Genomic DNA, 27,064 nt, shown 5'->3' on the forward strand with positions numbered 1-27,064 from the left:
AACTGCAGCATGGTACAGATAACTGATCAGAGATGATAAGAAAGGTCTCAAACAATCACCTAAAATTGCCATAAACCTCCACAGCACATGCTCTGGTTACAGATTTGCACCATTGTATAAATTTACAGATTACACCATAAGACACAAATCCCCTGGAAGAATGACATGGTCTAATTACAATCTATAAAACGGAGATTATATACACTCACAGACCATGTGACCACGTGTACATCAGCTCACTCATGCTATTACCCAATCTGCCAATCATGTGGCAGCAGTGCAATGCATAAAATCATGCAGATATAGGTCAAGAGTTTCAGTTAATGATCTCATCAAGCATCCGAACGAGGAAAGAATGGTTCGAGCTGACAGGAAGGCTACGATAACTCAAATAACCACTCTTTCCAACCGTGGTGAGCAGAAAAGCATCCCAGAATGCACAACAGGGGATGGGCTACAATAGGAGAAGACCACATCGAGTGCCACTCCTATCAGCCAGTAAACCTGGACAGTTGAAGACTGTGGAAAAGCATGCTCTTTTTCCAATCTTCAACTGTCCAGCTTTGATGAACCTGTTCTTTGCATAAATATTTACCCCCATGAACTGTTCCATTTTGTAGCGTTACAACCCGAACCTGAAATGGACTTAACTGGGATTACATGTCCTGAGTCGAAACAAAATTACCCATTACATTGAAGTGGGGAAAAATAATAATTAAAATTGGGATGCTGTTTTGTTGTATTAGTCCCTAAATAACCAGTAATTATTGATGAAATAATAATAATGTAGAAAGATGCAGAATGTAGAAATGAGATGTGTTTAGAGCATTGCAGCTTGTTACTTCTTCATGTGGTAAAAATAGTTCTTTCTGGTGAAACTAGAGATATCAGGCCAACCGGAGAGCTCCAGTTTGTCAACGTGGCCCATTCCACTCTGCCATTCACTCTACCATTTAATTTTTCTAGAAGAAATGAATGGTTTGTCACGCTGCTCGCTCTATTTTATATACAGCCTTTTATATGTTTTGGTTCTGGAAAGTTCCAGCACAGTGAATCAGAGTGTCTCATTCAGACATTTAAAAAAACCACAGGCTTATTTTATTGGCCCTGTTTGGTGCATCACAGTGAATCACAGTGTCTATTGTCTTATGAATGACAGGAGGAACTTAAGTCTAAACACTGCATAAAAAAAAAACAGCATTGTTACATGGTAGAATACACACTCTCTATCTGTTAAGATCATCTTAATTGTGTTAAGCTTTTGGGAACCTGCGCCTTGGGTGGTTCTGTGTTGATTTGCAATCTGTCTTTAATTATATACAACATATATAAGTGCCTTTGAAACTGGCTCACACATATCTTCTGATGAGGTAACATTTTACATTTAGATTTCTTCATGTGACAGACATTTTTTATCCAACATGACTTACAACTGAGACAGACTACACTCCAAACTATTATTATTATTATTATTATTATTATTATTATTATTATTATTATAGTAGTAGTAGTAGTAGTATAACATCTCAGTGGCTCAATAATTAAATAAATAAATAAAAGAATAAGAAGAATATTTTGTTGCATGGCCAATGCTATGCTTCAAACATGGAATTATTTGTTTGTTTGTATGTTTGTTTGTTTAATACAGTTATTTGTTTTGCTGTACGAGAGCCTAACTAACTAAAGACTTTTTGTAAAGACTTTGATATGTTTTGCTGTATTGGTCCCCAAATAACTAAATACCTATATTATTATTATTATTATTATTATTATTATTAAGTTTGGAGCTCAAATAAATAAATAAATAAATAAATAAATAATAATAATAATAATAATAATAATAATAATAATTTTGTTGCATTGCCAAGGCTGTTTCTTTCTTATTTATTTATTTAATATTTTATTTTATTTTTTACAGCTATTTTGTTTGTTGTATGAGTCCCTATCTGACAAATACAAATTTATTATTATTATTACTATTATTATTATTTAATATTATTGAAATTTGTGTAAAATTGTCTAGCATATTACTGTAATTATTTTTGCATTGTATACCTCTATTTAACCAAAATCCAAACTATCTGAGATTAAAGCCATTTTGCTCTTCCCTGTACTTCATACGTAATCTGTACCATACAGACAACTTCTCCAGCTCTGTATTTTTAAGCATTGAGAAACGTGTTAGTTTTTTTCCAGCTTTGGTCAGCATGACTAGGAGACACTTGACACTGCTGACACTAGAAAAAAGCACGGTACCAACATCTGACGTGTTCAGTGTGTGGTGATTCACACCTCTGGAACAATATGAATAACTCGAACAGACTGAAGACAGTTCCGCTATCTGCTCACAGTGGGCTGCATTTAGCTCCTAATGGAAAGACCCTCTACTTCCACTAATTTTAAAACTACTTCCACTTATTTTAAAAACTGCAGAGTCTGTGTGTTGTTCCACATGTATGAGTGTTATTCATGGTCAAAGTGCCAGTCACGTGCATATGATCTTGATAATGCTTGATGTGTGAACCTACCTGACCAGATCCGTCATACAGGAGCCCACTACTACAATATCCACCTCTTCAGCCATGTCCTGATCCTGACACACACACACACACACACACACATGCACAATAAATGAGCTACACAGTAACAGTTAATGCACTTAATATTAGGACAGAACATTGAGGAGTAGGTTTTAGGCCACCATTTGTGTAGAATTTGCTTGCATGGATATAATGGCATCTGAGATGCCAAAATGGATTCAAAAACGCATCAAGCGAACACACACACACACACACACACAAAAAAAAAAAGATTCAATGCTATGATTTGAAGCTGAGATGGAGGAAGCAGCTTGAATTACATTTTTTTTCCTAAAAGACTGCCTCTTTACTCTTCTCACCATCCTGTCATGTAAGAAACATTTTCAATAGGTTCAAAATAGCTTTAATTGTGCTCCATATTGGACATGCGCCTATTGCACCTGGGGTGATTATTTCCAGACGTGATTGACGGCAGCCAAGAAAATCCTTCATTAATTCAATCCCCTGCATGTGGGCTATGCATGTGAATAACAGTGTGCTAATCTGCTCAAATCTCTGCAGCAGTCCTCAGGCACTTGAGAAAGCCTGGCTGCTGGTTATGGGACAGCCTAGATTTTCTCATTAACTAATTTTTGAGCAATCTGCAATACATTAGCAAGAAATAAGGTAGTAGATCTAATAAATCTGACATTAATAAATAAATCAATCAATGTGGACTCCCCCTTGCATAGCTGTACATAGCACCTGTACCATGTCTATTCTGCCTTAAGCTTATCATGTCTTCTTTACATTTTTTTTTTTAATTCTTATTATTATGTGTCTTGCTGTCACATTTGTGTACGTACTGAAGGCTTCACTTGCCAAGTCAAATTCGTTGTTTGTGTGAGCACACTTGGCAATAAAGCTCATTTTGATTCTGATACTATAGCTATAAAATGGCAGTTGCACTGTGCATGCTCTCTGACATCCTGTTATAGGGCTTGAAGCATTTTGCAAGGAAACTCAGTATGAAATCTATCATACCTGCAAATCTTTATTGGGGAGAATTTTTTTTTTTTGCAGTACATACATCCAAACATTGGGGAAAAAATATTCCAACTTAAACGAAGCTCTAAATAAAGTGCAATTTTGAAAAAAAAAAAGAAAGAAAGAAAAGAAAAAAAATTGCTGGTTGCACAGTAGATCAAAAATATAAACTCAACAATATGATTCACCCTATCAGACTTTACGAGTTACTAATTAACTACAGTCTGTCTGAAAAGTCAGGAACCAATGGGAGTTAAACTACATATACCTGATTTTGTATTTATTCTTTACTTCCAAATATTTTTTGGATTTATTTTTCCTTACAGGTGAAAAATGGCATTAACATTATATGAAAGGGCAGAGATAGTGCTGTACTTCCTGGTGCTCTCATTGGTTCCTGACTTTTCCATGCAATCTTTACTAAAATACATTAGTGTCACAGAATCAATTAATAATAATCATTTTGATACTAGATCTAATTAATTTGACTTTCTATATCTATAAAAATGGCAGTGTTGTCTCATGCATAGTGTCTATCATGTTGATAGAAGTCTTTTAAAATCATTTCACAAGGAAATACAATGTGATTTGGGGGACTTTTACAGAGTATACTAGCAGCAATTTTAAAATGAGATCTAATGACTTTGACATTCTGTAACTATAAAAATGGCAGTGTTGCATTGTGCATGTCCTCTGCTCCAGACATTTCACATGGAAACCCAGTGTGAAATCTAACATGCCTTGCAAATGTAAGTTTTACTTTATTGTGGGATACTCTTACAGTGTAAAATGACAACATCATATTTCTTATAGATCTCAAATATTTCATGTCTGCCTACAAGTAACTCATATCACTTAAGTGTTGCTATAGTAACCATAGATTTCAGCACAGTCCTATAATTAATGCATGTTAGAATGTATTGCTATAGAGGTGAAGTATAAATACTCTAAAGTCACTGCTTATAATAACAAAATTTTAAACTTTACCTACTGTCCAAACGTGTTGTCAGAATAAAACTGTGAACTTTTACCCAACCACCTAATAAGCCAAAGTTCAACTCACATGTACTATTTTAACATACTAATTAGTGCAGCAGTATGTCAATATTTAACGGACATGAGCATGGTGTTTACATAAGCACGCTTTGGGAAGCTCTTAGCGTTTCCTGACTCAACAAAATTCAATTTATTCGTCAAGTCACTAAAATACTGACTTATTCACCTAGAAAAGACAACACACCCGCGTCTGTTTAATTTTGTCTCATGGCTCCGCTCATAAAGTGCTGGCTAGTAATGATATCTAACCCCCGGCAGAACAGGCATTAGCGCGGACAGCCTCACGAAGGACCCCAAAACAACAACCCGGAAGTGGTGAATGTTTTCAGCTAAGCGGCTAGCTACCTCTGTAAATGAAGTAGTAGTGTTTATTATAAAGGTACAGAATAACAACAAAAAATGTCGAGTAATATTATTGCTTGTGGTTTTTAATATTGGCAAAACAAAAATAAGAAAAACAGCACAGCTGCTGCACAAAGGCTGCCTAGCTTGTTAGCTTGTTAGCTTGTTAGACTTGCACTGAGCAGAATTTAACGTTAAATGTTGTCACTGGGTGTATATAGAGTTTGTTTATTATGTTAGATAAAAAGATATTAAACTGTGCAACTGTTTATTTTTATGAACGTGGTTATTAGCTAAAGGGTTTTGCTTTTAGTGGCTGACATCTAACGCGTAGACAAGTCTATTATTGTATTATCAACATTATTATTACTATTATTATTATTATTAGTCGTAGTAGTAGTAGTAGTATTTGCAGTCATGTACACAATATAATGCTAGTTTATAGCTCATATTCAACATGATATTGCAGTATTAAAGCTGATTAAAATGCCCATGGAATCAAAATTGGTGTTTCAGATCTTTTTTGAGTGTTATGCACACCTATATGACAGTATATCTTAGAAAAAAAAAAAATACACAAAAATAGTTTTGGAGATATTCTCACTTTTATTTCATAGTTCTGAAACTATGACTCATAATGCACTAGTCTCGTGTTCATCCAATTAGAACGTGTATGTTCCACCCTCAGGGGCGGGTCTTGCTCTACAATAGCAGCTTGTTGGCAGCAAACTTGGTTCGTCGGTGCGTTTTCGGCTGTGCGTCTTCCCGCACACTATTCCCTTTTCTATCCCTTGGTTGAGATAAAATGTTTGGAGTCTGTTCATTTCAAAGAGGGAGTTTATGCAAATTGGCAGTTATGTGATAGACGCTCTTTGGTGTGTCTTAGCAACTTTGCGCTGTTGAATGGTGGAATGTTTTGCTACCTCAGACTGATCAAGAATGTAATTACAGCTTTGTAGACTGCGGGGATTCTCCATTAGTAAGAGTAAATAATGACATTTTATCCAGTAGCGTAACATTTAACTAACCGTAACCCTTCAGCTATAAGCCTACAATTCAGTTGCGTCTGATGGCTCCTGGTGACAACCCTGCAGCTCCTCATCACCATGCTCACATGCAAGGCTAATAGTCGACCTTGGCTCTAATATGACTCCGAAAACGTGTAGACTAGGATATTGTCCTGGTTGAAGGTGGTGGTGAGAAATCCTGTTGAAAAGATGTTTTTGAAAAATTCTACATATTTAGCTACTTTGCTAAACTGCTGTCAAGTTTTGATTCGACTGGCGTATCTCGAACACCATTAGCTGTTGTGTAAATCATTCAAGTATTTCAATACACTGTCACTCTAACTTCCTGTTTCCAAAGGAAGTACATCAACACAGAAATAAATCACAGGTTTAAAGCCATTTCATGGGGACTTTAGTCCCCCTGAGTTGTCGGCACAGCATCAGTGCTTCTCTGAATTCCAAATCAAACCAAAACTAATAATTCCATTGTGTCATTTTGCCCAGCAGCATAAAGAGCCTTCGCGGGAAGATGAACAGCCTTTCACCAGAACTGGCCCTGAGCCGGATCTCTCCAGAGCTGAGGCCTTTACTCTGCACTGTTGTACGCAACGGCCGTGTTGGTTTAGATTCCACTAACTGCCTGAGGATCACTGACCTTAAATCTGGGTAAGTCTTGAATATCTTCTATTGATATATGAGATTTCAGTATGAGCCTTTGACAGGTTGGTGTTAAATGGTTTGACTGTTTGGTATAAGAACCCATCACTGCTCTGATCTTTTACAGAATGGAAATAGTGCAGATGAGTAATGCTGGCCTGCATAGAGATGTCAAAACTTTGACAAATCTTGTCTATCATCCTTTGTGTTTCCCTATTCAGTTGCACATCTCTGACTCCAGGGCCCTGCTGTGACAGATTTAAACTGCACATCCCATATGCTGGAGAGACTCTCAAATGTAAGTAGACATTCTACTAAAGCACAAGGTCATTAAAGATTCAAGATTGTATATACAGCAGTAAACTCATCAATAAATGGCTAGACAAGAGAGCACATGCAAGGCACTGGAGACACAACGAGTGTTCTTAACAACACAGACGATATAGAAATGGTGTTTCTATGAAAAAGGATTGTTAAAAAAAAAAAGTGCATTAATACTAAGTGCAAATATAGTAGAAACTGAAGTAGTCTGTGGAAATTGAAAGAACCAGGGATTTGCAGTAGCTTCTGAAAAGCAGTTCTGAGTTGAGTTCTGTGACGGAAGGGAAGGAAGGAAACGGTTTCAGGAGTCATTCAGGAGTTTGTAGGGGTGAAATGTGAGGTGTGCTATGTGGGAGGGGTCAGGGGACATTTTTAAAGCTCGTAACTGGATCTATTTGATGTACAGCGATTGCACTAATCGAAGATCATTTCCGATTATTTTTGAGGCCGTAGTAGAGTCTCTGTTGGACCTTCTTGATGATAATGGTGGTGTTCAGGTCCCACTTAAGCATGCCTAGGTGGGTATTGGTTCATAACCATCTCTTTGTGATTTCACATGGACACAGGAGTGGTAAAAGTATTTATTTATTTATTTATTTATTGGGGAGGTGTAAAAGTATTTGCATCCCAGTAGGTTTAGGCTCTGTCCACATTAATCTGGATAAATTTGAAAACATCTTTTTCCTCTATGTTTTGTCCTTCCATCCACACTGAGATGGTGTTTTTGTCCAGCGAATGGACAAACGTGGATAAATTTGAAAACGCTGTTTTTCGTGTTATAGTGTGGACTGAGAAAACAGAGATATTCAAAAACAATGACCTATTTTTAGTCATGGGACACAGTCATGTGACCCATTCAACTCAAAACAATCACCTTAGTCTGTCCATTTAAAAAGCTCAGTGCTTTTCCTCAACATTGCCGCAAAAATTCAAAGACATGGAAAGTAAATAAACGCTTGACAGAAATGACACAGGCTAAAGCTTCTTATGTTTTCATGCATGCGGAGTATAGGGATGTAAGCCTTATGTTTGAAATCGTCAGTGTAGACAGAGAGCTTTTTAAAACGAAAATGCAGTGTTCAGCTCTATCCAGATTAATGTGGACGTATATCTAATATATCTATCTATATAATCAAATAATACACTGTATGGTCAAAAGATGTTGGACACCTGACCATCACTTTCTGGTCTAACGCTGAGCATTCCATTCCAAAAATATGGGCATTAAGGGAAATCTTAATGCTTCAGGATACAAAGACATCCTAGACAATTGTGTTCTTCCACCATGTGGGTATGATGGCCAGGTGTCTACATACATTTTGCCATATAGTGTTGATTTTTTTTTTTTTTTGAAGGATTATATTCATCATAGACTGGGTTAGTTCATGGTCCTAATTTACATGTCACAAGCTATAAAAAAAATCACCTTTATTAAAGGTCATACTATGACAAATACTTATAAAATTGCATTTTGTCATTGTGAATGCATAGCAAGCAAATTAGAGCAATAGTGGCTATAGACTGTCATGAAAGCAAACTCACACTGATAGACGAATTGATTCGAGTGTTTAAGGCGTTTAAATGGTGATGTCTACCCTATCAAACAGTTTCTTTAAGAATAACGCTACTTTATTTATTTTAAACTAAATTTGCCTGGAATTGGTTTAGATAACATTGTCCACTATGGCTGAGTTTATATATACCCAGGTGAAACAAGTGTTGTATCATTATTATCGATCTTCCATTTTGTTTAGCCAGGTGTGTATGATTAATGATGTGTAATGGAAAATGTCTGTTGAGTTTCGATCATGGCTTTTTAATTTACATTTGCAGCATTTAGTATCTCTCCTATCTTTTAAGGAAAGGAATCCTGCCAACTTTTCTCTTGGTTCATAAATAATGGTGGAACGCACCAGAGAGGTATTAGTGAGCAGTCCAGGTCACGGCACCAAGTTGTAAGAAAATGGGCTATAACGAGTCATTAATTGGGCGACTTGGGAGGGTTTGATCGATCAGAATCTTATGTTTGTTGCACTCTTGTAGAACCTGCAGATCTGCCTTTTACCAGTAGAAGCATAAGTTCAGAAATGGTTTCACCAGCTCGCTCTCGTGATGGCGACACCAGCTTATGTACATAGGAGAAGTGATGGGAGCAGGGAGAGATAAGAGAGAAGCAGGCCTAATACCGCTTGTATCTGTGAGTGCTATCAGATGTGATCTTGACGTGTTCACCAACAGTGACACATCTTACCAAAACCACAAGAAACAAGAAATACAGCATCTTTAGAAACAGCCTCGGCATAACTTTTCATGTATAATACGAACTAGAATACACAGATGAAAATAGATTTTAGCAAATGGTCATAGAATCAGAGGCAAATAATTAGGAGCAAATACTTAAAGGCACATATTTCCTTCACTCATCCAGAGCGACTTACAGAAGTGCTTTATAGCCTCCATTAAAAACATACCTGCATGCTAGTACTAATAAGGGTCTAAGAATATGATCAAGCTAAATCTCTGTTAGAATGGAGTCAGTATGAGTTAAAACAGCAACAAAAAACTGTCCAAGTTTTATTAATTTATTAATTAGTTTTTGAATATCTATGGTTTTATACACAGTGTATGCTTTTACTTCTAGTTCCAATTCTATTCTGTAAAGGTGTTGCAGATCATAACTTATTTGGTACTCATGGGTTCCTGAAATGAAAATTCTTGTTAATAATAATAGAAAACTTTATTTATAAAGAAGCTTTCATACATTTAAAATGCAGCTCAGAGTGCTTTACAGTGAAGTAAACGCACACAAATAAAGAAACAAAAGGTAGTCACAGATTCTCACTCCTGAAACTGATTAGGCCACAGTCTTAATTTGAAACATACTGTGATTCATTCATGTTGCTCAAAGACCCTTTTTCCATTTCATCACCAACATCTTAGCAATGTGTGATACCGCAACGTTTGTATAATTATAATATCTGGATTTGTTAGTCAGTTTTCAGTAAACATGTACCAAGCTGTAGGACTGTCCCCGCTCACTGAACCGCAAGCAGTAAGAATATGTGAGGCTGTCCGGTAAAGGCCTGGGGGAAAAAAGAGCCATGACACATGCAGGGTAATAGTTCAATTCTACCTCAACACACTTTATTGTACTTCCTTTGCTCATGCTGCTAACCAATGGCTTATTTCATTAAAAAATAGGAAATATGAGCGAGAGGGCTTGTGTGTGATGCTTCCAAATACCACAGCTCAGTCAGAAGCTGCTTAATGTTCCCAAACGGGGTTTGATATTAATTATAACACAGCAGTGATCTTAATTGAGGTTTCTGGCAATAGGTGTGAGTCATGAAGTACTCAACTGGCCGTCCTTCTGGCAAACATGTGCTTTTTTTTTTTTTTTTTTTTGAGAAATACCCTTTCACAAAGCTCATAGGTGGCTCTGAAGTGTAAATTGGCCATTTTTCAGCAGCTTGAGCAGATGGAGTTGCAAATGTTGCTTAGTTTTAATACGTTATTGAAACCTGTGCTTACCTTTGTAAGGTAATCCACATAGCCTACAGCTTTAACACCGCAACATTGCTTCAATCAGTGGTGCTCTCTCGGGGGGGGGGGGGGGGAAACCCTCATTTATGCTTAGAACGGATTCTCTCAAGTGAAAAAACGAATCAGTTATCCTCTTATGCTAGTCATTTGTCAGAAATGTCTGGTTTATATGATTACACTGGTAGCATTTTCATGTAAATATCTATATTGTCTTAGATGTCTTTTCTTGTTGCCAGTAAATAACTAAAGTCAGTTTGGGAATGGTTTCCTGCTTTTCATTTCACAACAACTAGCAGTCAACAACTAGATGACTCAAGCGTGTTTCATAACTCAAAGCCTTTCTTGGGCTCATGACTAGTCCAGACATTTGTGTCCAGTACACTGGACAGAAATTGTAGTTATACATACCCTGTAAAAATATTGGCTGTAAATTTTACAGTAATTTATTGGCAACAGGGTTGCTAGTAAAGCTCCATAAACATTTACATAATAATACATAATCCACTAGATTTGCTGCTTTTTGTTAGTCCTGTCAGTGGTTATTAGCTGCTCTGACATCACAGGGGGACATTGTTAGCACAGTTACAATGGCATTTAAATTCAGAGATCTCAGACATAAGGTTTCTCTGTTAGCTCCTAAAAACAAAAGAGCAAGAACTTCTTTTCTCAGTCACCATTTTCCGGCAACGGCATATTAATGAGAACTCCAGCGTAGAAGTATAGGAGACAGCAAACGTTGGACTCAATTGATGGCGGTATTAGCACGAAAGTTGAAGCTTTGGAAGCTGATCTATTTGAGCACAGTGTACAGATGAGGAGGTGAGAGAGCTGGACAGACTAACGCGACTAAAGCGCCGCTGCATCACTCTTTTTAAGTAGAGCTGAAGCAAGGGAAGCAAGTCCCACTTGTTCCACTATCAGCAGATAGTTGAAAAGCATTGTGGGTAACCAAATAAAATTAGACCAAAATGCTGATGGAAAAACGTTGAAGCTAAAAAAAAAATTCAACTCAGAATTTCATCCCAAAATAAATCTTGGACATCAGAGAAGATTACATGTTAATTATAAATATTAGTATACAAGTCGTTCAGGGTGGATTTTTTTTTTTAAGTGTGCGTCATTAGCTTTGTTATAAACCCATTTTATTACTCATACTCTAGTTGAACTTAGATGCCCTGTAATAGTGGAAGAGATGGCCGTGATGATGCGTGCTGTGATTTTTTTGTAAGTTGGAAATTTTAAGGAGGAAATGTGAATTTTTTTTGCTCTGCTGGGCATTAAAAGTGAGCAGCCTGCTGTTTGCATGCAAAATTGTGGCCTGAAAGTAACACAGTGTTCCTAGTTCTGCCCCTCAAGCACCTACTTTGATTTACAGCCCAAAAGCTTTAACTCCAGGGGTGTTTCATGGTCCTCTAACACTGATGGGTTAATGACGAGGTAATATCAACATAGACATCTGGGAAGAAGCTATTTCCTCTAACCAATGTGACTGATTTATGATGAGCATCAGTTTGTTTTTTCCAACTCCATCTATGGAAAAGTACTGCCTTGTGTTTGATTTACTTGCAGTTATTTGTCTGTGGGGTAAAAAAAAAAGATTAAAAAAAAACACCATGTACTTGTAGAAGTAGAAAAATAGGACCTTAGCATGGTGAAAGAGCCTCAAAGAGCTCTTTCATTGGGGCTTGTTGGAATTTTTATTGTAGAGTGATTGAAGGTGGATTGAAGGATGGCGGCCCTCTATGAACCAAAGCTGGAGTTTTAAGTCCTGTCTCACCAGAACATGGTAAAATAATCTCAGTTCTCCATGCAAAAAAAAAAAAAAAATCCACTTTATTGTACAAACTAAGCCTAAGTTTAGATTGTCCATTGTGGGCCAGACTTCGAGGTTGCAGTTTTTTGTGCTTCATATCAAAGCAGAACCCAACGCTGACATTCCTGTATACAAGGATGACGACTGTTTGCTGCTTAGAACCAAGTCTGTTTGACTTACGAGTCTGATGGAATACTGGGACACTGACTGGCTTTCAAAACCTCAATCACATAGAAAACCATGTGGGTTTATTTGCGAAAGCAGGGAAAATACAGAAATGGGCTAAAGCTTAGACCTCAAGACACTTGCAGTGACATCCTTGGGACTGTTATTAAGGCAAGGAGAAGCATAACCAAGTATTAGGAAAGAAATGACATGTGATTGATTTTTTTTTGGTTGTTTTTGGTCTGGGAAGTTATATGATAGAAATATACACTATATGGACAAAAGTTTGAGCATCTCTTTCCAAAGTAGATCCCCCGTTTGCTGCTATAACAGCCTCCACTAGATTTTGGAGCGTGGCTGTGGGGATTTGTCTATTCGACCATAACAGCATTAGTGAGATCAGGCACTGATGTTGGTGAGGGGGTCTGGAGTGCAGTCGGTGTTCCAGTTCTTCCCAAAGGTGTCCAGTGGGGTTGAGGTCAGGGCTCTGTGCAGGCCGCTTGAGTTCTTCCGCTTCAACCTTGGCAAACCATGTCTTCATGAACCTCGCTTTGTGCTCAGGGGCATTGTCATGCTGGAAAATGTTTGAGCCTTTTAGTTCCGGTGAAGGGAAATCTTAAATCTACAGCATACAAAGACATTGTGTGCTTTTGACTTTGTGGCAACAGGTTGGGGAAGATCCACATATGGGTGTGATGGTCAGGTGTCCACAGACTTTTGTCCATATAGTGTACTTTTGATTTCTTCATTATTAAAGGCATGAGATTTGATATTCCATTAATTTTATTTGCCTGGATGTTTGAATATATTATTTTCGAAAGCAACTTTTATAAGTAGGAGTGCGCCTAAGAAAAGTTCCGAAATTCAAAAGTAAAAAAAAAAATTTAAATAAATAATAACTTTTTTTGATATAGCACCTTTCATACAGGTCAGAGGAAACAGAAGGTATTTCAAATAAAATAGTAACATAAGGATATAAATGATAAAATAATAACTAAAATAACAAAAAATAAAAATAATAACAGTATAAAATATATACAGAAAAAATGGCATAAATATACAATAATTAAAGTAATATAGAATGTAAGTAATGTAAAGGTCAAAAGTCAGTAAAAAGCAAGTAAAAGTAAGGCAAATAATAAAATAAAATAATTACATTTCATCCAAGCATTATCATTAGCATTCAGTGTGATTGTGTGATTCAGTGTGTTACTTTTAGAGAGAGAGAGAGAGAGAGAGAGAGAGAGAGAGAAAGAAAGAAAGAAAGAACATACAGTGTAAAGTATAAAGTGAACATAGCCTTATATACACAAGTCCTTTCAAGGCAGCAGCTTCTAGAGGTTCGAATATTTTATTATAAATTTGTAATAAATCAGTATGAAAATCGGTGAACTGCAGTGTCTTTATTGCTTGACGTTCATGTACCTACATTTGATGATTTCATAGATTTTTCGGCCTTGCTTCGCACCACGCAGTGATAATCACCATCGTGCTGCTTAATCTTTGCACTCTTTAAACTAGGTGTAACTGTAAACTGTAAGTGTGAAACGGTATAAGCATGGCATAACATGCGTAAGTGTAAAAGGAATGTGTGAATCCATGGTGCCACCTATATTCAGGTGTCATTTGTGGTCTATAATTACCCTCCCACGTTCACACTTCATCCTGAAGAACTGCTGCAGGAATCCATGTGTTTGCATCGCATGATTGTTTTCCAATAACGTCATGTCACAAAGTCTTTTATTACTCTTATATAACAGCCATTTGCCAGAAAGTACTTTTTTTTTAAACTTATTATGGGAATGACACATTGTACTTTTTATCAGTTTATGGTTACATTAATACTGTGGAACAAATTATTTCCTGTTTTCACTTACGTTATAACAGCTATAAATATTCGTTTATAGTCAATAAGACAAAAAAAGTGCTGACACTGGAGACTCCTTCCATAAATGTTTAATAAAATGTCTCCTTACAGAAAACATCATCATTTTAATGATTATTATTAGTTTTAGAATATGTGTGTTGACTACGCAAGTCCCTGTGAATGAGTCGTTACCATAGGAACAGTAATATATTAGAACGAGTGTGTTAATATAAGCCTGGGATTTGAATTACAGCTTGTCATAGCTGCAGTTATAGAAAATTACCATCTGACCAATCAGGATTGAGAATTCAACCGCAGTGTGGTGTGAGGAGTAGGTAGTGTTTTTATGATTTGATAATATTAAACCAATATTTTATTATACAGTTGCTCAGAGTGTTGATGTTGTATTGCAGTGATATTGTATTGCTAGGGCTTTATGCGTACATCAGTTTGATATTTTTTCTGATGTATAACTTTCTTGCAATTGTTTTTTCCAGGGGACATCATCTTTAATGCCAGAGACCCCGAGCTGCCTCCTGACTTTATTTTCGGAGAGGATGCCGAGTTCTTGCCAGAGCCTGCTGAGCTGCCGGTATGTCTGTCTCTTAAAATGTCTCATTGAAAGGTTTACAAGCTTTCTCATACACACTCATTAGCGTCCTGATTGAAGATATGAAACGATGTTTAAATGGTGTATTATATAGCGTTTATCAGCAAGTAAATCCTGGAAAGTCATGGAAATTTCTCCCTTCCACCTAAAAAGAAGGTGTGAATTAGTATTTAATGATCCAAAAATCAGTGAAGAGCTTCCTAATAAAGACGTCTTGACAGCTTTTTTGTCTTTAAGGTTCCTTAAACACGTCAGTTCAAACTATTAAAATCTATCTATGTAGGATATATTGCTTAATATGTTTTTTAACCTATAGCACATCTCCACATGGTCATTGTTATTAAAAAAAAGGCTGAATCTCTGAATATATGGATATTCTTATGGCACTCCATAAAACGCCAGTAAACTTGCTTGCATTCGTCACAAGTCAGTCAGTTTTTGTATTTCGATGTGCAATATCAAAATCTCAGCGATTTCTTTGAAAGTTGTCAAAACATACCATAACCAGGTGTTGAAAATATACCATAACAAAATATACCATAAGACAGCTAAGTGTTTATTTTGGCATGCAGGTTCTAAGTTTCTGAGTACACATCTCTCTCTAATAGTTAATGTTTCAGTCATGATTGATTCAGTCCATAGAGCCTATTTTGTGGTATCACAATCTGAACTCCCAGAATTTGGTATTTTTCTTTTCATTTTTTTATTAAAGCATTCAAAAATTGACCTTAACAATCATCTCTGAAGCTATGCTTCTATCTTTCACTAAAGTATTTTACTAAACAAGGCCAAGGGCCAACCACATTTTCTTTTCCCTGCTTTAAACAAAACTCTTTAATAAATTTTAAAGACGTCATGACATGATTTTTTTTTAATCCAGTGAATAGATCTTGTTTGGAAGAACTCATTGTGTCACTGTTCTCAAAAGTTTGTTTTTTGATGGAAACCAGTGGAAGTGAGAACAGTAAGAGATTGTAACCATGAAGATTCTGAAGCATGTCGCCAGAAAAGTGTACAAAAACTATCAAACCCTAAACGGAGCATCTGAGGCTGAATCAACAGTTCAAAAAGAGTTCATTAAAAAAAAAAAACCTTTAAAATATGGGTCTTTTTAAAAATGAATAGAGGTTGCTGGGGTATAAGCATAACATCCACAGAAGCGGCGCAAGATTTAAGGTCACTGAACAGTAGCGCCGGTGTACTTTAGTGCCTTTGAAGCAGCGAAGCATCAGAGACTTTAGTTGTTTTGACTTCCTTTTAAGTGGCTTGTTAAATCAGATGGCTTGTACTGATATGAGTCAAAAGTCATGTTTGATTCTGAGCTCTGCTGTTTTTTTTTTGTGTGTGTTTGTGTGTATGTATGTGTTGGAGAATTATGTAGCAACTGCATCTGACCTCTGCTTCTGGAAGGAACTGCAGGCCTCCATAGAGATCAGTGCAGTCAGTAGTTCTCTTGTTGTTGTTTTTTTCCTTCTTTTCAGATGATTACGCATTGTACTATCCTACTGTGATGACATACGCTCAAAGCTGCCATATTTCCTCGCTGTCCACAAAACGACACGTTTTGCAGTTGTGTATAGTAAACAGGGATTTACAAGCAGACAGATTTGTGGGTGAACTGACAAACATCTGACAGACAGACCCTCAGAGGACCCGTCCAATGAGACGCACAGCCTGTTGGGAAGTTTCACAGACCTGCTATGTTTTTGTGTGCCAAAAACAGAACAAAAAAATATATTCAGGCATTCAGTGATCTTTTAAAATGGAAAAAAGACCCACACAACTTTTCCACTGTTGACACTTTAGAGTTTTGATGGGAAGTAACGGGTGTCATGCTCTAAATTTAGCACGTCTGGACTGCAGTCAATATTTTTGCCTCAGATGGTGTGTATTGTGCATAGACAAACAAGTAACTCTCATGAGATATTTCTATACCTGCCAAATGAATGTGTTCATTTAGAAACTCATATGTTCAGGGAAGATTTCTGTGAACATCTGTGAATTATGTGGCTCTCAGCTGTTAGACCTGCTGTCTGACCTAGACACTAAGTAAGTGCAAATGTCTACTGAACTATTTTTGCGATTATTTTTTTTTTTTAAAAATCCCAGATTGCGTAAGAGTTTTGGAGACGATGACTGTTGCTCACCGTCTCCTAACTCCAGCTGGAAAAGGAGAAGAAGGGGAAGCACATCCAGAACTGTGTTTACCTGGTCTTTTTAACATGTTACGTACATCTGTTAGGAAGAGATACACCCTACTTTTTAGTCTATTTCTCCCTTAAGCTCTTTCTCTCAGAAACATTCATCGTTGTGTTCAATATCCACCACTGAACGTTTCACGTTCATGACGTTGCTATATAGCACTGTCCTCTTTCTGTTAACAATTGAGATATCCAGATGTTTCTGCTGGATTCGCTGATTCTGTTTATTATAACACATTTCATCCGTGCGACAACACGCTCATAAGAATGTCTTGTCGGTTTATCTGCAGCTGCGCACAGACACGAAACAGCACTTTCTTTGTTTTGCAGATTGTATCGAGGTTGCCAGTGAACATGTTTAAATCCAGATTGAATGTCCCAGAATATCAGGCTCTTTTGCAAGCCCTAGACTTGTTTTTCACCTGGCAGTAAACATCAGGCTCTTTTCAGATCCCTTTGTGAAATTCCTGACGTCTCGGTAAAATGTTTGTCCTGCTTACAGTCTGACCTGGATATTATTAGCTGCTAAGCTCCATGTTGTTTCCTTGGCTCGAGATGTGGAACAAAAAAAAAAACCAAAAAAAAAACAACGAAGCTAACACCCTCGTGTTTATGGGTGAAAACATGTGGGATTAATAAGGTCTGTTTCCAACATGAAATCTGTTTCTGAAGGACGGGAACTTATCCTGAGCACTTGAGGAATATTTGAAACAGTGGGCTGTCTCCAAATTGTCAGCTTTGTAACTATGAGGCACATATTCCAGTAGGAGCTTATTAAATTTGCCCAGCGCCTGTGTAATAACATTTCAATTATTTATATTACTTGCATTTTTATAGTCATAGTAAATTGTACATTTACATTATGCTATAATTGTGTCGGTTGCAATAAATCCAGACCTTAAAAATCAAGGTTCCAGAAGAGCTTCTTCAAGGCAATGCCACAGAATAACCATTTTTGATTTCCCAAAGAACCTTTTGATCGGTGGATTTTTACATTTCTGCTGGTGCCGCTGAGAACGAAAACATGTTTCCCACCACCATTTTTTGGACAGATCTATGTGGTAGAGAATGATTTTTCTTTTTTATGGCTCAGTGGTGAACAAATTACTAGCCCAGGCAGTGCAGATTTTATGTCCATACTATTGTTTTTTTTTTTTAATTCATAGCTGCCCATCAGACAAGTAGGTAGGAAAAAACTACTTGTTTATTGACTTTTGCGAAACAAAAGCTGTCATGTGATATGTAGTTATGTTTAAACGTTAATGCTGTGACTATAACACAAGCTACCCATTCCGAATCCCACCTCCTGCTGCACTACACACATCGGCAGAAACATGTTTTCAGAATCAGGAACTTGTAGGTATGTGGTAACACTGACCAAAGCTGTCTTATAACTCTCCTGCTTACTACATGCAGTAAAACAGAGAGAGAAAAGAAAAATGCTAGACAGACTAAGATATTTTTTAGGTGCAATGTGAGGACAGAATAAAGTATACTAATACAATTAACTCGCTAACTAGCTCGCCATTTGTTGTTACATTATGTTCGCTGCCACTTTTTAGCCTGGTCAGTTAGGTTTCCAGGAAACCAAAACATTGGCCTGGGTAGCTTTTGGTTGCTTGGTGGGCTGAATAATGAAATTATGATTTGTAAACCAAAAATCGTTGTTTATTTTTATTACTTTTCTCCAGTTTTTCCATATGCTTCATAGCAGGTATGTAAAGCCAGCCAACCGCATCTTTGTCGAACTGCTGCTGATGCATCACAGGGCAGCGTAATACACTCAGAAGAACGTGCTATCCGCCCTCTTCCGCATACATGAGCTCACAAGTTGCCCACAAATGGCTAGTGTTACAGTGATTGACAGGGGAGAGAAAATCGTATGCCATCCCTCCCATCCAGTGATCACAGACTCACGGACTCTCTCTTGGACCCTCGGCCACGGATGGCTGTGGCTTCATGATCGGGATTCAGACTCGCCATCTCCTGGCGCTGGGGTGAACGCATTTCTGTTGCCCCACTCAGGAACCTTTTCTTTATTTTCAGGGGTGTTCTCTCCACATATTCTCTATAAAGGCAGCTCACAAGTGAAAACCACCCATCATTGTACTCGATAGTCTCCCAGATGAAAAATTAGGGACCGAACATAAATTATGCTTATTGTTAGGACTTAACCGCATGTACTGTGGGCAACCAAAAGAAGTGACCATCGATATATCATCCTCCATTTTCAGCACATGCTGTCATGCATAATGCTCTGCAGTGACCACAGGCCTTAACTCACCACACCAACATAACAGTGCTCCTTTGTTTCATTTACAACTCACTGATAAGCAAGCAGTGAATAAAAAGAAGGCATGGGGCCCTCTGCTTATGAATCCATTGTATTCAAAAGTTTTGATGCTTCATCTCTAGAATGCATTACGTTATAATAAGTAAACCCTCTTCATCATGCAAGAATGTATCATTTTATAGTAAGACTCTGTAACTAGTGTTTATCAGTCCTATCAGAGCCCAATCTTCATATTTTACTAAGCTTCTCTGTGGCAGTTTGTTTTTTGTATCTTTTTTTTGTCTAGTCATTGGATAGAAATATTTTTCTGTTCTGCCTTACTTGTAGAAGTGGCTAACTAAATAAATGTAAATGTTTAAAGATGAAATCCAGTTTATCAGTGCTGCTCAGTGTATATTTAAAGCTTTAAAGTGAGAAACCTTGCAGCTGGCATGGTATTTATTTTTTTTGCAACAACAAGGGCATTTAAAAAGGAATAACTCATATTTGCACAATTTTCACCTCATATTCCAAGTATACTGAATCACTCAAGACAAGTTTAGTGTTCAATGTTTGCTTAGTTAGTTTTCCACTGGAGCTAAGAGGCTATTGAGCCCAATGAGTTCAATATTTGTAATGGCACCCCCGGTTCCATAGAGCAGATTTTGAAAAAATGGTGTAATTTTTTTTTTTAAACCAAATTTGTCCTTTAAACAAACCTGCAGTAGATAACTAAACAAAATGTACTACCTCTTTGCTATTTGTCTGTAAACATGCTACTTCTACTTCTTTAGTCACCTCATGGTAGCAGATTAATAAGTAATGATTTGTGCATACGAACATGTAGCAAGGTGCGTGTTATGATTTTTTTCTTTATCCAAATTGGGACTTCATTATTCTTTGTCTTACTAGCCTGAAACATTTTAATGGAATTTTTTTTTAGAAAGCTACTCACTTCATAGAGCTGAAGCTCAGTTATTTCTACCTGTGGTTATATTCTGTTACTCCCTATTGTAAAGCCTGCTCTTTGTGAATATTAAGGGTGGGTGTAACTTTTTGATTGTGTTGCATAGTGCACAATTAGAACAGGAACCACGTCATCAAGTGCCAATTAACAGCTTTGGTTTAATTCTCAGTAACGCCGTTGCTGATGCGCCGAACGTCAGTTCGTTATTTCATTTTACATACGTGCTCGGCTCAATTTCCCAGGTTTACAAAACATGTACAAAACTAATATTTCTGTCAGTAAGCAGAAGAATTATGATCTTTTTACTTTGCATTTGCAGGCTTTAGGTATGTACTGCCGAGGTTGCTTTTGTCTTTTTATTTTTATTTTATTTTATTTTATTTTTTTGAGAGAATGTATTTGTAACGAGAGAGAGCTTTGCTTTAAATGAACACTACAGGGAATGCCTTCCATCTCACCCATTCTCTCCGATGAGTCATTTTACTTTAATTATCCACGGCTGTAATGCAGTGACACCGCTGTGATGGTGCAGTGCAAGAACTTCATTCGGATTTTAATTGGTGGTTTTAGAGCTACTAAACAAAGAGCAGCTTATTGTGGGAAGTTAGCTGAGGCAGTGGTTATGGCTGTGTGCGGAATATGTGACTTTATAGCCATGGGAAAATGAGAGGAGAGATGAAAGCATTGGCCGCGCATCTTGCCCCTGGCTTTTTAGCAAACTGGATTTGTAGTCTAGACGCCACGCATATCTAATACAGTTTGATTTCTTGCTTAGGTTTAAATTAATGATCCATGCTCTGTCTCTCATGACTGTGTGCCAAAGATTAAACTAGAAGTTTTTGAAAGTAATATTTCAGCTCTGTAATACTAACACTCTAAAAAGCTGTATTTTAATAGTAGTGATTTGAATTCAGTACTCATTTTGACTGTTTATAATGGTATGGAAGAAAAAAATATTAAGCCAAAACAATGTTAGTGGCCCTTTCAGGCTTACAATGAAAGGATATTATATCACCTCTACAGATCTTAAGCCAGTAGTGTTTGGCATTCACCCCCCCTTTCCCTCCCAGTGTTCATGATTTCCCATCTGTCCCCACTGTGGGGTCTCTTATTAGTGTACGGGAATGGGATAAGCGCTCCAGGGCAGTCTGTGCCCACTCGTTTTTTTTTTTTTTTTCTCAATTTTTTTTATGAGTCTCTTGGTTCTGGACGGAGGCCCGACAATGGAGAGCCAGAGGAGCTTGTTCTTTGGCATTGTCCACCCATCAATCCCTTGGCCTTCATTTTGACCAGGAAGCTGCCAGGAAAACCCACAGAGAATCTTCTAGAAAGTTTCTCAGAGCAACCAGAAGAAAACAAAGCTATGGTAAAGCTTGTACAAGCCTATGCTAAATCCTTATAATTCCTCATGTTGCAGTAGACAGATTAATAGTGTTGGTTTTGCTACCAGTGTGGATCCTGGTACTCCTGATACACAGTTGATTGGAATTGAACTTGACAGAAAAGTATTATGTAGGGAATTAGACATTTCTGAGCACCACACTGACATGTTCGGTTTTCCTATGGTTATGCGTACCTATTCTGTACCTTAAATGAGCTCAGTGGGATTTTCCCAGCATTTTTCTGCCCTAGGCTTGGTCTTTTTTTCCTAAGCCGTTCCACTCAACCCTACAGGCTTAACCATCGTTCATTTCTTCAGCAGTCCACATTATAAATGGTGTAAGTGGTTTGCCTGGTATTCCCTGTGTAAGCACCTGTAGTCTGAGAGTGCACTGGGAAATACCCAAAGTAAGCTCATGTTTAAACCCAGACAGCCTGGAGAGTGGAGGCAGCATCTTTATGTCTATAATAAGTCAGCAGAATAAATAAGCAGTGGCTGGTCTGATGTCCACTGAAGAGCAGATTTTGCGAGTTATTTTTCCAGGCTCTGTTACAGCAACAAGGCACTGTTTTTCTAGACGGAGACAAGACTGACGCTAATGTTCACCCTTTTTACTGGAGAGGGCAGACGTGCATATGAGCAAACATCCATGTCAGTTCAACAGTCAAAGTGACTGCTAGAATTACCAGTTAGAAATCAGATGTTATAGTAGGATCAAAAAGTCTGAGTTATTTCAGTAGTTATTGAAAGGAAAAAAGAAAAAAGGAACGCAGTTTCGTCATTATACCACTGCACTGTTGGACTCTCGAATCTGATTGGTCGGAAGGTGTTGATTAAATGTTATAACACATTATCATTTCCAGCCAGTAACAGCTCATTCAGAAGGACTTGTATAGAAGACACTCCCTATAATATAGCACTAATAACAAAAAATGTGTTGCTATTTAACAAATAAAAAAATGTATAATTGTTGATATGATAAAACTTTCTATAAAGAGAGATGTTTAACATTTTATAGAAGGAGTCTCCAGTTTCAGAGCTTTGTAATGGTCTGTAAGTTTTCCTTAATAGGATATTTCTTCAGGAGTGAGAGCATTGCTATTTCCTCTTTCTCAGTAACAAGCTGCATTATTTTTGCATTATTAACATCAAGAAAGAGAAAAAAAAAATGAGAGGCTGGTCAGATCAGGTTTATTTCTGCTATAATATATGAGATAACAGGAACTAACTTGTTTCATGGATGATCCACACCATTAAATGGAACTATAAGTGGTTGAAAGTATGACGCGTCATTCTTGAATAAATTGAAAAAAGTAATTATTAATATAAGTTGCTGTGCTGTAAGAGGAATAAAGCACCTCAGGATGTGCACTTATTGGAAAATAACCACTTAATAACTTCAGGTTGGTAAAGGTAACTCCTCCAGCCACATCACACCACCACTTATTCGATTATTTTCCTGTAACAACATTGTTGTGTTTAATTGTTTTATTCCTTACTTATTGCAAACATGCTTACATTACGCTTATATGAATAATACATTGTCATAAGATGACCTCACCTCCCCAGTCACCTGATCTAAACCTAAACAGACAGAGTTGACAAATATTAAGGTTACTTTTATTAAGAATCTAAAATATAAGATAAGAGTTTGTATAATATAAGAGTTTGAAAACATGTTTTGGGTCATTGCATAATTCTATTACTATTTTTTTTTTTTTTGCAGAGATGTGGTAAAAATTGTAAAAATCTAGTAAAAATTGTTCTATGAGTGTGTGTCCAAACTTCTGAAAAGTTAAAAAAAAAAAAAGGTGAGAAAAGGTCCAAGAATTTGTTATTGATATCAATAATTAATGTCAGTATATGAATTAAATAGTGTGCACACAGGATATTCAGATTTATTTCATATAGAAATGTATTCACGAATTCAATTTATCACCAGAGTTAAATTTTGGACTATTTTTTTGTACTCTTGTTTTTTGCCCTTTATTGCAAGTCTCCAAAAGGAAATGTTCTTTTTCCCACCTATAGCATTCAGAGAAACAGGTTTTTTTTCAAGGAATATGTCAGTATTAACACCTTGACCCTTTCTTATAACAATCATGCTGGCATTTTTTCATGGCACGCATGAATATAAGGTGAAGAAAGTGCAGCAGTCCCTGTGGGAGAGTCAGGGTCAGGAAAACTGAATGGTGGCTGGAGTTCCAGCACTCTGGCAGCATTTCTACTCTTCCTTTTGCGTGGAGTGGACACCTTGCATCCCGTACAAAGAGGCCACAACAATGAAGCTCGGAGTGCCCATAAAGAGATTCATTCCAACCTAGACTCGCATGCTTAAACCCTGCTTCCTCTTCCTTCCTGTTCTCCAGAGTTATGAGTCTGTGCGATTATTGTAGCTTTTATCTGCACAGCCCAATAACAAGCATGGGAATGTTTTAAGACCTGTGGTTTATCACACTCTTTGCTGTAACTGATGATGGATGCCTCGGGAAAAGGGAGTATACACTATGATGCAGAGGATGGCTGTGAACTCTTGAGGTCGGGTTAGATAGAACGCATTACTACAGTTCTGTGTGAATAATAATAGAGTTGATCTTAAGCTAATTAAGGAATAAAATGACAGGGTGTGCTGTTATAGGAAAACAATCAACGGCAGGATGGTGTGATGTAGCTCAAGGTGAAGCAGATCCAACTGTCCTGAAGACTGTCAGAAAACTTAAACGAACAGCTGTACCTCTGATTGATACAAAGCACTGATTTTAGTCCAAAAATGTTAAATATACTTTTTCTAATGTTTAAATAGTAAACATGTCCACTATACAAGTCCGTCTGTAAGTTGTTCCTATAGAAAAATAACATATTAGAACGAGTGCATTAATATAAACCTGCAGCCACAACTAATGTCAGAGCTGCTGTTATAGAAAATTAATCAACACCTACTGACCGTTCAGATTTGAGAATTTAAGAGTGCTGTGGTGGAAGTCTTTTATAACTGTTCAGTTTATTGTTAAATTTGGCACTTGCAAGAAGAGAAGCAGAATACTTACCTATACTGGAATTAAACCAACTTGGATTCATTGAATTTAATTGCTTTTTAGGTTTGCTCTGTTTTAATGCTCTTACTGGCCAATGACTCAAAAAAAAATATGAAATATTAAGTATTAAAATAAAAAATATACGTTGCTTTACATAATTCCTGCAGCATCTGTGCATAAAGCTTCATCGAGGCAGAAGGCACATAGGATGCAGTGTGAATTGGACACTTATCAAGCTACTGCTGATTATGTACTGTGTGTCCTTCCAGTTTCCACTACACATCGAATATGCACATTTGGGTTCAAATGTGTAGTGAAAGCTTAAAAAAAATGATCAAATAATGACTGGTTTGGCAAAAACCTGTTAAAGTAGCACCTCACACGTTAGTATTGCTTAATCCGTGGCCGGGAGTCCATGAGAGCAAAATTGCCCGTGCTCTCAGGGTGGGAGGGATGGCATACTCTCTCTCCCTCTCCTGTCAATCACAGTGACACTAGCCAATCAGGGGCGTCTGTGAGCTCATGTATGCGGAAGAGGGCGGATAGCGCTTTCCTCCGAGTGTGTTACGCTGCCCTGTGACGCAGCAGTTTGGCTTGCTTCACCTGTCTCGGAGGAAGCAAGTGTTGGCCTTCACCCTCCCCGGTTGCTAGCTGTTGTATGATAAGGTGAGGATTGGCCAAGAACAAATAAGGAAATGGGGTGGAAAAAGTGTTTTGTAAGTGATATTATGAAGTTTTCTGTTAGGAGATGTTTGTTTAACATTTATGTTAAATAAGGAGTCTCCAGTGTCAGGTCTTTGTAGCAGTCAGTAAGTTTTCCTAGACAAGAGAGTCTTCAGGACAGAGGACTTTGCGCTTTCCAGTTTATAGTTATAATAGGTTATAATTGTCTTTTGCATGTTCAGTAACATTAAATATAACTATAAATGGTTAAAAGGCATGACATGGCATTCATAATTACCTAAAATCTGTAACCATTGGCAAATCATTTTAAACTAAAAGACTTTGGGCCATGCTATTATGGGAAAATAATCCACTTCGGGGTTGGTAACATCACAACAACCCCTTTTTGATTATTTTCCTTTATGCAACAGTTAGTTCTGCTCCACTAATTTGATTGGTCAAGCGGTATTCCAAGAATGTCTATATTTCCGATAATCACACTGGGATGTTTTAGTGCGTGTATCACTCTGTCTGTCTGTATTCCTAGTAATATTCGTAAAATTCCACTTCCTAGTAGTGTTAGCGACATCATCAGCGAACATGGCAAACGATACATTTCAGGAATATAACTCTTGGCCTAAAATGTACAAGCTTGTCAGACGAAAATGAAAAAGAAGAATGGGCGCCAATTTTACGCGAAGCACCTTCAATATGAATGTACAAATCAACGTGAACTAGCTAGCCAGCTAGCCGACGTTCTATAAAGTGAGTGTGGCTTCTTCGGGATCTATTTCTGCTAGCGGAGCAAAAATAAAAGGAACATTTGGCCATATTGTGTTGGAAACGTCCCTTACTCGGTATTAATTTCTCGTTTATAGAACTGTTTTATAAAAGCAATATCGCACTCGCAATAGTTTGGTTATAGTTAATATCAGCACCATATTCGCAACCGTGCCGATATTCAGTACAACCGCACGATTGTTTGTGCGCTATTGCTTAAATAACAGCATGTTTTATTCATGTCATGTTTTATTCTTTACATAATTAGAATAATAATCCACTTTCTTGCTGATTTCTCACTGATGCCACCATTTTCCCAGACATTTACAATAATGTGTCAGTCAACACTTAGAACTCTCTGCCATGTGGGAGTGAAGTCCCAGGGTTCGAGAAAACTGGGCGTTCCCTCCAAACTGTAGCAAGTAGTGCAGAATCTGGAGGCGTTATGCCCACGGCACATCTGTCCTTGGCACAGCTCTGGCAGATCAACATTCAGCCATGCGCATCGAGTTCTCCCGATCTCCTTCTGAAGATGTGGATCTCTGTGATTTACCATGCAATGTACAATGCAGGGATTTGATTGCAAAAGCTCTGAGCACCAAACAGGAAAGGAAGATGTTGCAGGCTCCATTGCGGTATATTCAGCTTTCGTCAGCAATGGCAGCCTGCAAGTGAAAGCCTTTTACTTCTGCAATCTTACATGTAACAGATTTAACCGCAGACATGTTACTAGGGAAGGAGAATATTTGTAGTTTCTAGTTTAATAGAAAAAAAATTTTGGTTATTGTTGCAGACATTTCCAAGCACTGGGGATGGAA

At 37.4% G+C, this 27,064-nt stretch overlaps 2 protein-coding genes across 8 annotated transcripts in view; one reads left to right on the top strand and one right to left on the bottom strand.

The window, feature by feature from the left end:
• The window catches only part of rbks (ribokinase), a 40,179-nt gene extending 35,308 nt beyond the window's left edge, over nt 1–4,871 (bottom strand). Inside the window, exons 1-2 of one of the 5 annotated variants that reach the window (XM_026944111.3) lie at nt 4,789–4,871; nt 2,529–2,593 (exon numbers count right to left, since the gene is read on the bottom strand). In XM_026944111.3, coding sequence (XP_026799912.2) covers nt 2,529–2,584 — 56 coding nt within the window. In that variant the 5' untranslated portion in view covers nt 2,585–2,593; nt 4,789–4,871. Of the gene's footprint in view, nt 1–2,528; nt 2,594–4,553; nt 4,731–4,788 lie in introns of those variants that run through there. The other 4 variants (XM_026944112.3, XM_034307901.2, XM_026944108.3 and 1 more) reach the window with 4 other exon arrangements.
• Nucleotides 4,861–27,064, top strand: part of babam2 (BRISC and BRCA1 A complex member 2) — a 76,969-nt gene continuing 54,765 nt past the window's right edge. For 2 of the 3 annotated variants that reach the window (XM_026944115.3, XM_053237342.1), the window contains exons 1-4: nt 4,861–5,001; nt 6,479–6,637; nt 6,850–6,926; nt 14,835–14,929. In XM_026944115.3, coding sequence (XP_026799916.1) covers nt 6,501–6,637; nt 6,850–6,926; nt 14,835–14,929 — 309 coding nt within the window. In that variant the 5' untranslated portion in view covers nt 4,861–5,001; nt 6,479–6,500. Of the gene's footprint in view, nt 5,002–6,475; nt 6,638–6,849; nt 6,927–14,834; nt 14,930–27,064 lie in introns of all 3 variants that reach the window. The other variant, XM_026944116.3, reaches the window with a different exon arrangement.

Source organism: Pangasianodon hypophthalmus, chromosome 10 (assembly GCF_027358585.1).
Source record: "Pangasianodon hypophthalmus isolate fPanHyp1 chromosome 10, fPanHyp1.pri, whole genome shotgun sequence".
In the NCBI taxonomy this organism is placed as follows: Eukaryota; Metazoa; Chordata; class Actinopteri; order Siluriformes; family Pangasiidae; genus Pangasianodon; species Pangasianodon hypophthalmus.